General features: G+C 38.0%; 1 protein-coding gene across 5 annotated transcripts in view; it reads right to left on the minus strand.

The window, feature by feature from the left end:
• ncor2 (nuclear receptor corepressor 2) overlaps window positions 1-14,342 on the minus strand; it is a 152,142-nt gene that overhangs the window by 38,335 nt on the left and 99,465 nt on the right. For all 5 annotated transcript variants that reach the window (XM_056267936.1, XM_056267937.1, XM_056267938.1 and 2 more), the window contains 3 exons: window positions 5,879-6,030; window positions 3,754-3,911; window positions 2,943-3,005 (listed from right to left, as the gene is read on the minus strand). In XM_056267936.1, coding sequence (XP_056123911.1) covers window positions 2,943-3,005; window positions 3,754-3,911; window positions 5,879-6,030 — 373 coding nt within the window. The remainder of the gene's footprint in view (window positions 1-2,942; window positions 3,006-3,753; window positions 3,912-5,878; window positions 6,031-14,342) is intronic.

Genomic DNA, 14,342 nt, shown 5'->3' on the forward strand with positions numbered 1-14,342 from the left:
GGCTTGCCAAATCCTCTAATTCGTGCCAACCCACAATTCAGCCACTTCCTTTCTCTCTCCACTCCAAAAACCGAATCTAACCACTCACTCAAAGCTACAGAAAGAAAGAAACTGAAAGACAGAAAAAAGACAGATAGAAAGACGGTAAGAAACAGATAAAAAAAAAGAAAAACATAAAACAGAGATAGAAATAGAGAAAGAGAAAGACAGACAAAGAGAGAAGACAGAAATTTTATATATATATATATATATATATATATATATATATATATATAGAGAGAGAGAGAGAGAGAGAGAGAGAGAGAGAGAGAGAGAGAGAGAGAGAGAGAGAGAGAGAGAGAGAGAGAGAGAGAGAGAGAGAGAGAGAGAGAGGAAGACTGACAGAGACAGAATGAAAGACAGAGAGAGAAAGAGACAATCAGAATGACAGTGACCGACAGAAAAAAAAAACAGAAAACACCAAGAAAACAGAAAACAGAAGACATAAAAACAGAGGGAAAGACAGACAGGAATAAAGACAGAGAGAGACTGAATAAACAGAATGAGAGACAGAGACAGAGAAAAACAGAAATACAGATGGATAAGAAGACAAACCCAGCATAAGACACAGGAATAAAGACAGAGAGAGAAAGAGAGAGAGAGAAATAAACAGAGAAAGGAAAACAGAAAAATAGAGCCAGGCGAAAGAAAGAAAGAAAGAAAGAAAGAAAGAAAGAAAGAAAGAAAGAAAGAAAGAAAGAAAGAAAGAAAGAAAGAAAGAAAGAAAGAAAGAAAGAAAGAAAGAAAGAAAGAAAGAAAGAAAGAAAGAAAGAAAGAAAGAAAGAAAGAAAGAAAGAAAGAAAGAAGGAAAGAAGGAAAGAAAGAAAGAAAGAAAGAAAGAAAGAAAGAAAGAAAGAAAGAAAGAAAGAAAGAAAGAAAGAAAGAAAGAAAGAAAGAAAGAAAGAAAGAAATTGTCACTCCTCTTCTGAGAGCTGAATCTTGTTCTGTTCACACTGACTTATTTACAGGAGTGACAACTGGAGCAACTCATTCCTGTTTATTTACATACAGCTGCAAGTAAAAAACACAAGTAGAATGTCACGTTTGTTTACTACAGATAAGATGATGTTTATATCCATACACAGTACATACATCAGTCTGCAGCTACTGTCTCTAAAGAAAAGCATCTAAAAAAAGACACATGAGGAGAGCTGTGTGCAGTAGCTTTGGGTTATATACATAGGCCGCTATCCTGCTATGAAGTGTCCTCACAGCCACATACACACTTACTTCCCCTCATTTACTCAGAGACGTGCACACAAGCGAGGCCACCCTGCCTTTAAAAGGCCGTGCCAGCGCGCATTAGTCACAGAGAGTGACTAGAGAGAGCTGCTCTCTCTCTCTGTGCAGGAATGTAGCGAGACGGCCAGGTGCCATTAACATATATTACTGTTGTCTCTCTCTTTCTCACTTTAAAAATGATCACGGATAAACACATTAGCATAGAGAGCTGTAAGCTGCTTTATAAAGGACAGACGGGGTATCTGACTGGCATTAAAAGGGTCAAGGGATGAGGGGTGGCAGGATATTTGGGAACAGACTAGAAGATAAAGCGGGGACACTGACGTTAAAAATAACAGCAGCACTCTGGTGGGAAAGACTGAGGTATAGGCTTTGCTTTGACGGTGTTAATGAGAGACATGTTAATGACTGTGGCTATGAGACCATGTTAATGAGAGACACATCGAATCCATTTATAATAAAAATGCAACAAAGTTGGGGAAAATGAATGAATAAATAAATGATTATGTAAATTAAAAAGTAAATAAAAATAGGGTTCTTACACCAAAATAATTTATTTAAATATTTAAAAGAATAACTAAATACATAAAGAAATTACTTAATTAGTAATTAAATAATTAAATGAATAAACATGGTTCTTGCACAAAATCATTTAAATATATGAATGAATAAATTAATAATAACACATACATAATACATAAATTAAGGAATGAATGAGTAAATTAATAAAAAAAAAATATTTATTTATTTAATTAAATAAATAGGGTTCTTGCTTTAAAAACATTTAAATGTTTATAAATGAAGGACAGATAGAAGATCGCTCTTCAAAAAAAAAAATATGTGAATATCAGATTCAGATTCTACATTACATAAATGAATACTTGTTGGCATGAAGGCAAGGACAAGTTCTTGTGATTGTAAACAACAAATCTGATTTGGCTCAGGGGACTTTATCATTAATGAAGTGTTATTAAGTTACAGATCTTGTAAGCCAGAGCAGCGTAAGCCAGGCGGCCCGATGGATCAGATATGTGCCGGTGCCAGAGAAACACAGAGCCGTTAACAGAGTGACGTGGAAGTAGCTCATCTGAAGTAGGTCAGCGGAGCGGCCGTTTAACACACTAACAGTCTACATTACAGTCCAAACACGAACAAGAGAGAAGATTAGACCTTTGCTCTTTACTCAAGCTTTCTGTCCTTTTCCCTCAAATACAATCCCTCATGAAGACGTTTCAAGGTCCAGTAACGAAGCTCTGTTTGTTAAACCACGAGTAAATGACACATTTCTGAACGCAGCAGATCTGAACAACCAGCTGTCATGTAAAGACACAGTACCCACATTTAGACACATTATTATGTGTATCACTGAGTGGATGTGTGTGAAATGAGGCCAAGGGCACAGAGTGTGATTTAATGCTCATGTAAATGTTTGTGGAGTTGCTAGGCTGAGTGTTACAGGTCTTATCAGGCAGAGTTACATCTAGTTAATTTGACACAGGGAAATCCTAGCCGTCAACATCCTATGAAGACAAACAGAAAGCCCATTATGACCTTTTCTAACTTAATTGTATGTGCACAAATGGATCCATCCAGTGGGCATGTTGTCTATTTAATAAACACAGTAGTGACAAAATACACAAACACACAAAATAAGTACTGACCTTTCTTTGCCGTCTCCATCTCCTCTTCAGTCCAGCGAGAGCTTTCGTTCATCTCCAGGTTAGCTAAAATACAAAGAAGAAAAAGTCTTTATAAGGCAAGTCAGCAACCATCTTGGTAACAACCTGAGCAGCTATTTTCTGTTTTATAATCTCTAAGCGCAGCTACCATCTAATTTAATGAGTAGAGATTAAAAACTACAAAACTGTTTATGTTTCGATAATATATTTCAATCAACAACATTTAACAAATCTGAAAATAAAAATAAATAAAGAATTCATATCCATACTTAAAATGACTGAAAAATGAACTAAAACAAACTAAAAGCATAAACAGTCAAAGGCAGAAACTCAAGGTGAAGTGACCTATTGAAATGACTCAAGCTCTTGTGATGTACATTAGTAAAGGCCAAGGGCTGGCACAGGCCGTGTTTAGACCCTCATGCTGAAGTATAGGGCACCTTTTTAATAATTTTTAACTGAAACAATCAGCGAAGCTCTTAGCTAAGCTAGATGAGCCACTGATCTCTAAAAAAGTGAGGGGACAGATGTTTTCTACTCAAAAATCAAAGCATTTGTGCAGTATTTCATTATTAGGATCATTACTGTTCTGTTAATATTGCTGTTAAAATGTCCTCACATTTTGGGGAAAATAGAAAAGTGAAGTTTTAAAACTAAAATGTGGCCATGTTGTACGATAAAAGCAAGGTTGTGCACGGTTAATTTGCAGAGAACAAAACAAAGAACTCATTTGAACAAGTGACCCTTAGAGGCCCACTGAAAAAGTCAATGGTATGTGAGTGTGTTTGCTAACCTAGCTCACTGCTGAGAGGTGAAGTGTTCTCTTCCTGCTCGTTGGTCATAGAGCGGGTGACTCGTCCTTTCCGGTGTCCGCGGCTGTTTGCGGTGCGACGGCCTTTAACGGCTACAGGAGGCTCTTTCTCCTCCCCGTCCTCACCAGATGTGTCATCTCTGCAAGAACAGAAAAAAAAAATCAAAGTCACATCCAACCTTTTGCTGATGCAGTATTACATTGTTCATTTCATAATCTGCTTATTGATTTCCCCCCGAAATTGAATAAATATATTAAATATGCGTCACCGATTCATTCAAATGACTGATTCATTCAAGAATGAAAAAAAAACTGTCTTTAAGAATGGGTCAGTAAATCATTGACTCACCCGATTCGCTAAAAAACACTGAATCATTCCGTAACGCAGCACTGCAGTGTGTTGCTTGGACACGCACAACAGTTCTGCTGTGGCTTTGTTTGGAACTATTTTCATTTGCGAATTACAGCAAAAATAGTCAATAGTGTCTAAAATGTCAGTTACTTAAAATTAACCACTGGTTAATTGAATAAAATATTGATAAAATAAATGGCAATCATGCAGATATTCTGGAAAACAGCACTCTCGGTAGTGTGAAGTTGCTTATAACTATATTATGTTATACACCGCAGTATGTTTCTATGAGCTACTGTGAGTTTCCTTGCGTGTGCTGTTGAGCTCACTTGTTTTGATTTCTCCACGAGATCTCTTACAAACAGACTCAACTGGCTTGACCATGTCCACTTCCTATCTCCATTTACACTAAATGTAATAAAATCAGAATCATTCTCGCTGAAAGCTTTCATTTTAAAATAAGGCAACTTGAGTCGGAGCTGATAGCCTCATGGGCAGTGCTCCGACATATAGCCCAACTTCACCTCCGGAGACTGATTCCCGGCTCGGGGTCCTTTGCCGATCCCATACCTCTCTTTCTGCATCCCGTGCTTTCCTTTCTAATCTCAACGCTTTCCTATCCAATAAAGCCATAATAAAAAGGCCAAAAATTATGAATTAATAAATAATTTGCAGTTATGTCTCAGTTCAAATTCGGAGCACTCCGAATAGAAAAATTACACATGCACACATATGAACACACTATGCAAATTTTGTCTCTCTAGCAAGTTCATCCCACCTTCAGGAAGTGGCTGTGGGATGAGCAGACCCTCATTTATCTTACCTGCACATTATCCATCTTGCAGATACAGTACTAAATATAGGAGCAGCAGCTGTGCCCGCAGGTTGAGAATCATGGAGGAGAAAGGCACAGACTCGGCTTAATGTACTCCTTTAATGTATAGCTGGCGTCCTGTGGTGCATACTGAGGGCTGTGTATTCGGGCCAGTGCTAATGTGCTCTAATCACATCCTACAGCACTGCTGACTGCACAGTTTAGTTTAGAATAATACACTGTTACCTGTACTTCCCTGGTGTATTTTAAAATAGTGTGTGCACCTGTGAATGAACTAGCATTCAGAAACAGCTTATAAAATTAGGCTGAAATGATACAGAATCTGGATCTGTACATAGCCATTGTTCTGTGGAAACTAGAATTCTGTGTTACAAAAAGTACCAGTCGATTACATTGTTACTATTAATCAAACAACTCAACCATGAATTTTGAAAAAGACCATGACAAGGAGCAAACCCACTCACTGGTCTTTTTATTATTTATTACTCTAAAATATATTAAATTTAAATAGATCTTAATACATATATATTTTATATACAATATATTTAACTTTTTTTTATTACTGACAGTTTACTTGATTAATTGAAAAACTTGAAATTGGTATTGACTACTGAAATTTCTGTATCAAGACCACAGTTCTAACCTAGAGTCTGTGACACGCAAACGCCTCAAAAGAGCTCTGAATCAGAGGACTTTAGCACCAGCGTTGAGTGGCAAGTCAGCAGAATGCTTTTTCCACCTGCCGGTTATGTAACTGTGCCTTCTCTGTTTAAGATGAATCACAGAGAAAAACAAGCTGTAAGGCCACAGGTTCAAAGGATTCGATGAGAGAAAACGCAAGGAGAAAAAAAAAAAACAGCTGACAGACTGATGTGAGATGAGAGGAAAAGAAAACGAGTAAAAGAGCGAAAGATACTCACTTCATGCCATCCTCTTTTTCCTCTCCTTCTGCTTTTTCCTCCTCACGTTCTCCCTCCTTCTCTTTCTCTTTCTCTTTTTCTTTTTCTTTCTCTTTTTCTTCTTTCTCCTCCTGGTTGTTGCGGTTCACCTGTTGCTGTGTCTGTTGGTTATTCTGTAAGCACAGCCAATCAAAACAAAAGCATAAAAAACATTGCTTCCTCTCAAAAAACATCTCTCTCCTATTTGCAGGCATAAATGGACATAACATCCTGATTATATAGAAAATGTCCATTCAAGCTCAACCTTATCTACGATGCCAAAAAAGCTGTCTAGAACCAGGACGTTCTTTATAAGCAAGCACAGTGAGGAAAACACCCAGAGGAAGTGGTGCTCCTATCACCCAGGTCTCACTTCTATGTATCTGGGTTTTCCTTCACATAAGAATTCCATTTTGAGTTATGAGGCCCCATAAACCATCTATTTTTGTCAGGAAAGAATATGCTCCACTATGGCTAGTGCGAAGGGGAGAAATGGATGACAGAAGGATGAAGGGGGAGGGGACAGAGTCAGAATCTGAGGGGACCGAGGACAGAGAGATCAATGAGTGAAAGAGTGCAGAAATGCCTCAAATAACCATACGCACAAACAAACACACACAGGAAGCTGACAACCAGACATCAATATGTTTTTCCCAACATGATTTTGTTTTAACATGTATGATTTTGCATAAGGGAATTTCTGTGTTTTTACGCCAGTTTTTTAAAAATATTTCATTACTTAATTTCAATGGTCCTGTGGTGTGGCAATTCAGTTTTTCCAAGTAAATATAATATATTCCATGTAGGCTCTCAATTAATAATGAAGTCATGAAAACTGCATGCACAATAATAACACAAGATTGAAAAACAGTTTAGAGTAGTTTTAGATGGAGTTTAGCATGTTGACATTTCAAGTCTTATACTTCCTGTTGGGGTCCTGATTAGCAACATTTTTAATGAACTCCAAGAGATTGCATAAAAATGGCAAGACTCAATAATTGGTGACTATTTTGTATCTAGACAAGCTTATGTTTTTAATATGTATTTCATTATTAGTATATATTGTTCTTAAATACATTTATATATTAATCTTCATCTTAATAATGCATATAAAATTACATAAAAATACTGACACCAAACTTCTGAAAAGTCGATACATTTCTGTATTTCACATGATGAGTATTGCCATCCTATATTATAGTTTCCACATTTTACTTTTAAGCTGAATAGATTATTTTGAGCAATATAAGAGATAAAACTCAATGGGCTTTTTCAGTACAATTAGATGTCACATCAGTTGCCCACATCCCTCATTACAGTGCTGCATGCACACACACTCAGTTATTCATGCACAGTTAAACACACATATACAGATGCACTCAGCCATACTGTAACTTGCTTTCTGTTTTCCTGTCTCCCTTTTGTTCATGCTTTCTCTCACCCATCAGGCTCATCCCGCTATATCCCTCGCTTTCTGTGTTTGTGGCACTGGCTGAGAGCATTTTAATGCGAGCCCATTAAGATCAGGCAATATTTAATGACCTGAGCAGAACTGCTCCGGCAGCAGAAGACCAGTAAAACAAATGTGTTTGGTCTGTGGGCTCATTATTCTATCAGCTTTTATTGAGCCTGCTATTATTGCAGGCAACACACACACACAGGGAGAGGTCTCTTTCTAACAATTTCATCTTCTGCTCTCTCTCTCTCTCTCTCTCTCTCTCTCTCTAAACCAAAACACAAACATTCATACATTCACGACGCAACAGTGCCGTGACTCTCTGTGTGTGTGATCTCTCTCACACACACGTACAGAAATTAATGAGTGTGTTTTAGATCAGGAGAGAATCACGGCGGACTCCAACAGGGCAGAGAGCTGGATAATTACTTCATATGGTTTGAGCTCACTTTGAGGTGTGCGCCTGTGATACTCATTAGAATCATGCCGATTCATTTTTAATAAAACAAACTCATTAAAAAGACAAGCCAAATTCACACTGCCACTATAAACACTATAATCATGACTAGAGGTCGACCGATTCATCGGTTTTGCCGATATATCGGTACCGATATAGTTGATTGGTGGAACTATCGTTATCGGTAAAAATCCACACCGATAGTTTTTCCGGGTTGCGTCCGTTGCTGGAGCGACTGAGAAGAGTGTGCTGGCTGTCATTACACAGTACAAGAGCGCTGAGAAGAGACTGCTGGCATTACACAGAACGAGAGCGGCCTCTAGAGGCCAAATAAAAACTACCACTGGCGACTCGTGTTGTTTATTGTAACACATCACGCAGCACAGAGAGAACACACTGCACGGAGAGCGCTGACACTTCAGATGCGCATTTAAAACACAGACAGCGAAATGGTATAAAATACAGAACACTACAGTCCATGTTGCAATATCATTATAAAGTAATTAATTTGTTGACTATATGCTGCATTAGCAGAGAAAGAACAGAAGTATGTTTGTCGTCGAGGGTGTGAGGACTCTAACATTAGTACCTCAAGCGGTTAAAACAATGTGACAAAACACACGCAAACCTGACCCAAATGTTTAATGTCGTAATTGTTACCATCTATTTGCATTAGTTTATATCCAGCTGGTCACTTTTATGCATTCATTAGCTGGGGAAGTTGCAAATTTAAAGCTAGTAACTTTAAGCATATTTAAAGTTGCATATTTAAACAAATCACAACATTGATATGTTCATGCAGCCGACACAAACAAATTAGAAACGCATTTCGATTAAATAATTTTTTTATCACTGCAATTCATATTGTTATTTTGATTAGATAATCATCAAGTGTTCTAATATAGAAGCAAATTAAGTGAGAGACTATACATGTAATATAGGTCTACATTTATGTCATTTAAATGCTCTGGCCTTTCCAGATATTTAAAGATGGTCATCTTTAAGCATAGCAGACTCTTTAGATTTATATGAAATGGTTTACAACACTTTACAATAAGATTACATTTTTAGCATTAATACATGTTGTAGTATTGTTCATTGTTAGTTTGTTAATTTCAACATTTACTACCGGTAATACATTTTAAATTGACTTTTAATTTCTATTTTATCTGTTAACCTTAGTTAATGTACTATGAACTAACATGAATGATCAAGGTACAATTGTATTGCTCAAATAATAATACATGCAGTTAAAATGTATATTGCATAATGCAAATAGTTAATTAAAGCTAGCTAATACATCCTTGTTAAAAAAATGGGACTTGTGTTACCTATGAAATTTACGTATGTTTCTAGGTTATAGCTAAAGAAACCTGTAATATTTGAACGTTTAAATTATTTTCTGTAGAATTTGTTCTGTAGAACTTCTCATTTTAATTTATTTATTTTTATATATTTATTTAATTTAGCACATTTTAGTTCAGCACTGTTTTACTTGGAGTGTTATGTTGGTTTTTAATACAGTATCCATTTTAAAAATATCGGTTGATTAATTGGTTATCGGCACTTACGGTCAAACCTAGCAGTGTTGTATAAAGTACTAGAAAGCAATACTTGAGTAAAAGTACAAGTATCGTCCTAGAAAAAGACTTTGGTAGAAGTGAAAGTTACCTTTTAGAATATTACTTAAGTAAAAGTCTTAAAGTATCTGATATATACTGTACTTAAGTATCAAAAGCAATTTTCTGATATTTAATGTACTTAAAGTCCCCATGAATTCAAAATTGACCATACTTACTTTGTTTGCCTAAATTGATCGTTTTGTGGTGAACAATTCATCCATGCAAGTCAATCCACACACACAAAAAATTTGGCTTCGTAATCTTTAATCAAAATCTGAAATTTCCCCTCCCCTCTGCGTTGGAGGACCTTGCCTGATGACGTAGGTTTCACGGTTTGGGCGTCTTCTTAACATCCGTAATCACGCCCCTCCAACTGACAGTAGACAGGCTGAATGAAAACACCTACTTTTCTAGATCCAATCAGACGGGTGCTAGTTGGGGAAAAAGCCACGCCCACCATTTTGCCTCATTTAGTATTCCGTTTCTCTAGGAAATACGTCACAACACTGGAGAAAAGTCGTTTGCAACTTCCGGTTCACGGGGACTTTAAAGGGCATATTGCAGGTTAGAGGACCCAACGAGTCAATGTATAGAAAAATAATGTAGGAACTAGATTTTCTTTAAAATATTCTTATAAATACGCTACAGAAGCTTCTGGAGTCGTTTTTGTGAGAAAATTTTACTTCCGCGTCTGAAAATGGGTGTGGCGGGCGTGACGTAACGGGCGGGAGAGCGGTCGATTCAAACAACAGGAAAACAATAGATCGCAATGACATTTCGGACGCTGAGGAAATACTTACTCGTATGACGGACTACAGCCATACAATTATGAGCCTGCTATGCTGCCAAGAGAGCAGGGACAGGCCAGGATTAATGTTAGACAGAACGGTCAGAGACACATTGAGTTGTGGTGTGAGGAGAACCAGTGGAGAACAGGACAGGTGTCTTGGTGAGAGACGTGCTTATAGATATCACACGTTCGCTAACGATATACACTGTGCTCACAATATTGTACAGATTATTACCATCGTATATCAGGCCAGCAGACATTAGTATGTTTAGGGTAGATGTATACTATTAAATGTATAAAAACTATACTTGAGTATATTTCTATTGTAAGTTACTAAAAACATACTCAAGTACATTTTTTAAACATATTTTATATACATTATAAATAACATAAACAGAAAATTAAAGATTTGAATATTTAATCAACCTAGTAATTTTGTTTTTCAATTACAAGTTGCCTCTATTTAGGGCATGACTACCTATATCACACTATTTGATGCCATTGGTACAGTATACGACGATCAATATTCTTGCTTCGGCATCCCATGTTAAACTCCATCATATCGCCGGGATGATAATCCTCCGATCTGAAGTGAACGCTACACACGATCTGAAGTGAACGCTACACACGATCTGAAGTGAACGCTACACACGATCTGAAGTGAACGCTACACACGATCTGAAGTGAACGCTACACACGATCTGAAGTGAACGCTACACACGATCTGAAGTGAACGCTACACACGATCTGAAGTGAACGCTACACACGATCTGAAGTGAACGCTACACACGATCTGAAGTGAACGCTACACACGATCTGAAGTGAACGCTACACACGATCTGAAGTGAACGCTACACACGATCTGAAGTGAACGCTACACACGATCTGAAGTGAACGCTACACACGATCTGAAGTGAACGCTACACACGATCTGAAGTGAACGCTACACACGATCTGAAGTGAACGCTACACACGATCTGAAGTGAACGCTACACACGATCTGAAGTGAACGCTACACACGATCTGAAGTGAACGCTACATACGATCTGAAGTGAAAGCTACACACGACCGCGTTTCTCGAAGCCGATGCGGAAGAGAAATCCCGTCTCTTCACCTGCACAAACCGCACCAGGCACGAAAGATATACAGCACCGTCCTTTTTCTTGTTATGGAAACCTGTGGACTCGATGTCCTGACAGGCCGGAGTTTTTGCAACCTCCACAAACACAATAATTTACCATGACGATGATAGATTGAAATACAAAAACTACCGAAAACACACTGACTCATGGCCGCTCTCACTGAATACCAGCCTACTCTGCACTGAGCCGAGGCTGAGGCTCCCTAGCGTGACGTAAAATGACGCGATGTTGAAAAAAAAGCCGTTATTACGAGCAGTCCAAGAAACGCTCACTTTATCTACTAAATTAGTGCCCTTATGTCGTTTTAAAACATTTTAAATCCTGCATTACCTTTTCATATGGTATTTTCATACAAGGTTATATATTAATATAGATTTTTTTTTTACCTGCAATATGCTCTTTAAAGGTATTGTAGGTAGGAATTTTATAAAAAAAAAACTTTTCTCCAAATTTGTTTAAACTTTCTGTATCAATGCATAATTAAAATGTAAGTACCCGTACTCTGAAAAAGAAAGTATAAAAACCGAGTGTCTGTAGACCTCTCACGACTGTTTTAAAGACAGCTCATTATTTCCATTCACTCCACCCCCTCCCTTCTGGGCTCCTTCCAAAGCCACGCCCCAAAAACACATGAACGCGCGACTCCGACCGCTGAGCTGAAGACGCATTATTTACCTGAGACGAGCGGAGAGGAAGGAGCGCAGTGCATGTAGTGACATGTGACATCATGTCAGAATCACATGTAATAAAAAAAATCTAACTTTATCATTATGAAGATAAACAAATAAGATGTATTTTACTACTCACTATCAAGCTAGCATATTGATATTGGTAAAATTTAAAATATATATTTATTGATTCGCTAACGAGCTAGTTATCTATAAGGCAAAGCTAAAAACAGGTTGCATGATACACGGTTTTCCATTGCCATCATTTACACCATCGGTTCCCAACAGGGGGGTCGCAGCCCACAAGGGGGCCACAGCGAGCTCTGTGGGGGGGTCACGTCATATTTTGAATGGTTTGAGCAATGAGCATTAAATAAAAGTCCTTAACTTTTTTCTGTTCAAAATTTACAAAATGTATATAATGAGCGAGCTCATCATGAATCAATTTTCCAATCCGTGTTTTTGTCTTATCCTGAACCACTATGGTACACCTATAATAAGTGTTTACATTGGGACTATTTTACACTGGTTCGGATCGCTGCCGCTGCGGAGTTGCCCAGTACCTGCGTGACTCGTCATAGACGTACACAGAGAGATGTAGTTCCTGCTACAATGTTCTTCCGAAAGACGCATTATTCTGTTAATAAATGCAAGTTTATTATCGCTCGCTATAGCGCTAAAAGCGTAAAAAATAAAGCCTCACAAATAACATGCAAGTATTGAGGCCCCAGACAGCAGTCATTTAGAAATAGCTTATATTCTTTCTCTTTTTTTTACCTACACACCAGTGTGAATATTTTTGTTTTTCCATTTCAAATAGGGCCAATTTATAGGCTTCTCCTAGGCTTACGTTTTTAAATTACAAAGGGCCTACTGATGTTTTTGTTATTGTATTTTTAATATTATAGGCTATTATTTGTGCATAAACATACCGTTTGTTTGAAAAAAAAAACATATTTTGTCATCCTTGCTGCAAGCTTACAAGACCGATAGTATCATTAAATGTGAAGGGGGGCCCTAAAATATTTTCTTGGGAAAAAGGGGGTCTCAGACAAAAAAAGGTTGGGAACCACTGATTTACACTGTGATGAAGATGAATTTCGTGTAACATTCATAACATATATGGTGTTCTGCATGTAAGAGTTTCCATGATGAAAGCATTGTTGACTCTGATGAGGACTACACTCCAGAGACAAGAACCGCATCGTCAGCTCGAGGACAGATCCGGGGTCGAGGGCGAAGCAGAGGAGGTCGTCACAAGGCGTCACTTTTCAGCCCCTTGAGGTCTCTCAGTTCTCGCCATCGCTGGAAAGCCACGCCGATATTGACACGCGTTTTGTTTTGTTGTTTATCCAAAGACTTTTTGTTCATTACCTTTTCTAGTAACGTTACTGTCTTCCTTTTTTTGCCTGGTTTGCCTTCGCGAACTGCATATGTGAATTTTGATTGGTCTTTTCTCTGCCATTGTTTTGCTATTCCTAGGTTCCGTGCCTCTTGAATTCCTCAAATCAAACGGGTACGCGCAAGTGGGCGAGTCACTCGATTTTTATACTCTTTTTATCAGAGTACTTACATTTTAATTATGCATTGATATATACAGAAAGTTTAAACAAATTTGGAAAAAAGTTTTTTATAAAATTCCTACCTACAATACCTTTAAGTATTTGAAGTAAAAGTAAAAAGTTTTTTTTTTTTTTTTTAAAGCAAGCGGTTAGAACTTTGATTGTGAACTTTATTGTGGCCGTTCGAAAGAAGAGAGGGAACGAGTATTGCGTAGCCGGCCGTAACCTGGCGAGTTGTCGCTTCAGTCGTTAAACCCATAGGTTAAACCTGCTATAATGGCAAATTAAGGCCACGCCCCCTTGGCAGGCTCTGACGTGTAATGACGTGGGGCTAGCTCATTGGTCGCACGTCAGAGGCGCCCGCGGCATTGGATATGCAGTTGCCGCAGCACAGCCGATGAGCGAGCTAGACGCTCAATGTGCTAGCTGTGCAGCTGCAAATGCGTTTTACACATAGGCTTCAGTAAATCAAGGAAAAGGAGTTTCCCCCCGGTCCTCCAGTAGGTGCTTCCATGGCGGTTTCAGTTGTGCTTCCTCCTCCTTTAGCAACAAACAAGCATTACGCTGAAATAGAGCGTGCGTAATGCAATCTAGGAGCAGTGATTCGCCAAACCTCCCTTATTGCAGTCGCACACATTTCTTCTGATTTTATTTTGTAGTAACGAAGATTCTTCGTGGAAATATAACGAAGTAAAAGTATACATTTTATCTAGGAAATGTAGTGGAGTAAAAGTGAAAGTTGACAAATT

Source organism: Rhinichthys klamathensis, unplaced genomic scaffold, assembly GCF_029890125.1.
Source record: "Rhinichthys klamathensis goyatoka isolate OS25496 unplaced genomic scaffold, OSU_Roscu_1.1 h1tg000266l_1, whole genome shotgun sequence".
In the NCBI taxonomy this organism is placed as follows: Eukaryota; Metazoa; Chordata; class Actinopteri; order Cypriniformes; family Leuciscidae; genus Rhinichthys; species Rhinichthys klamathensis.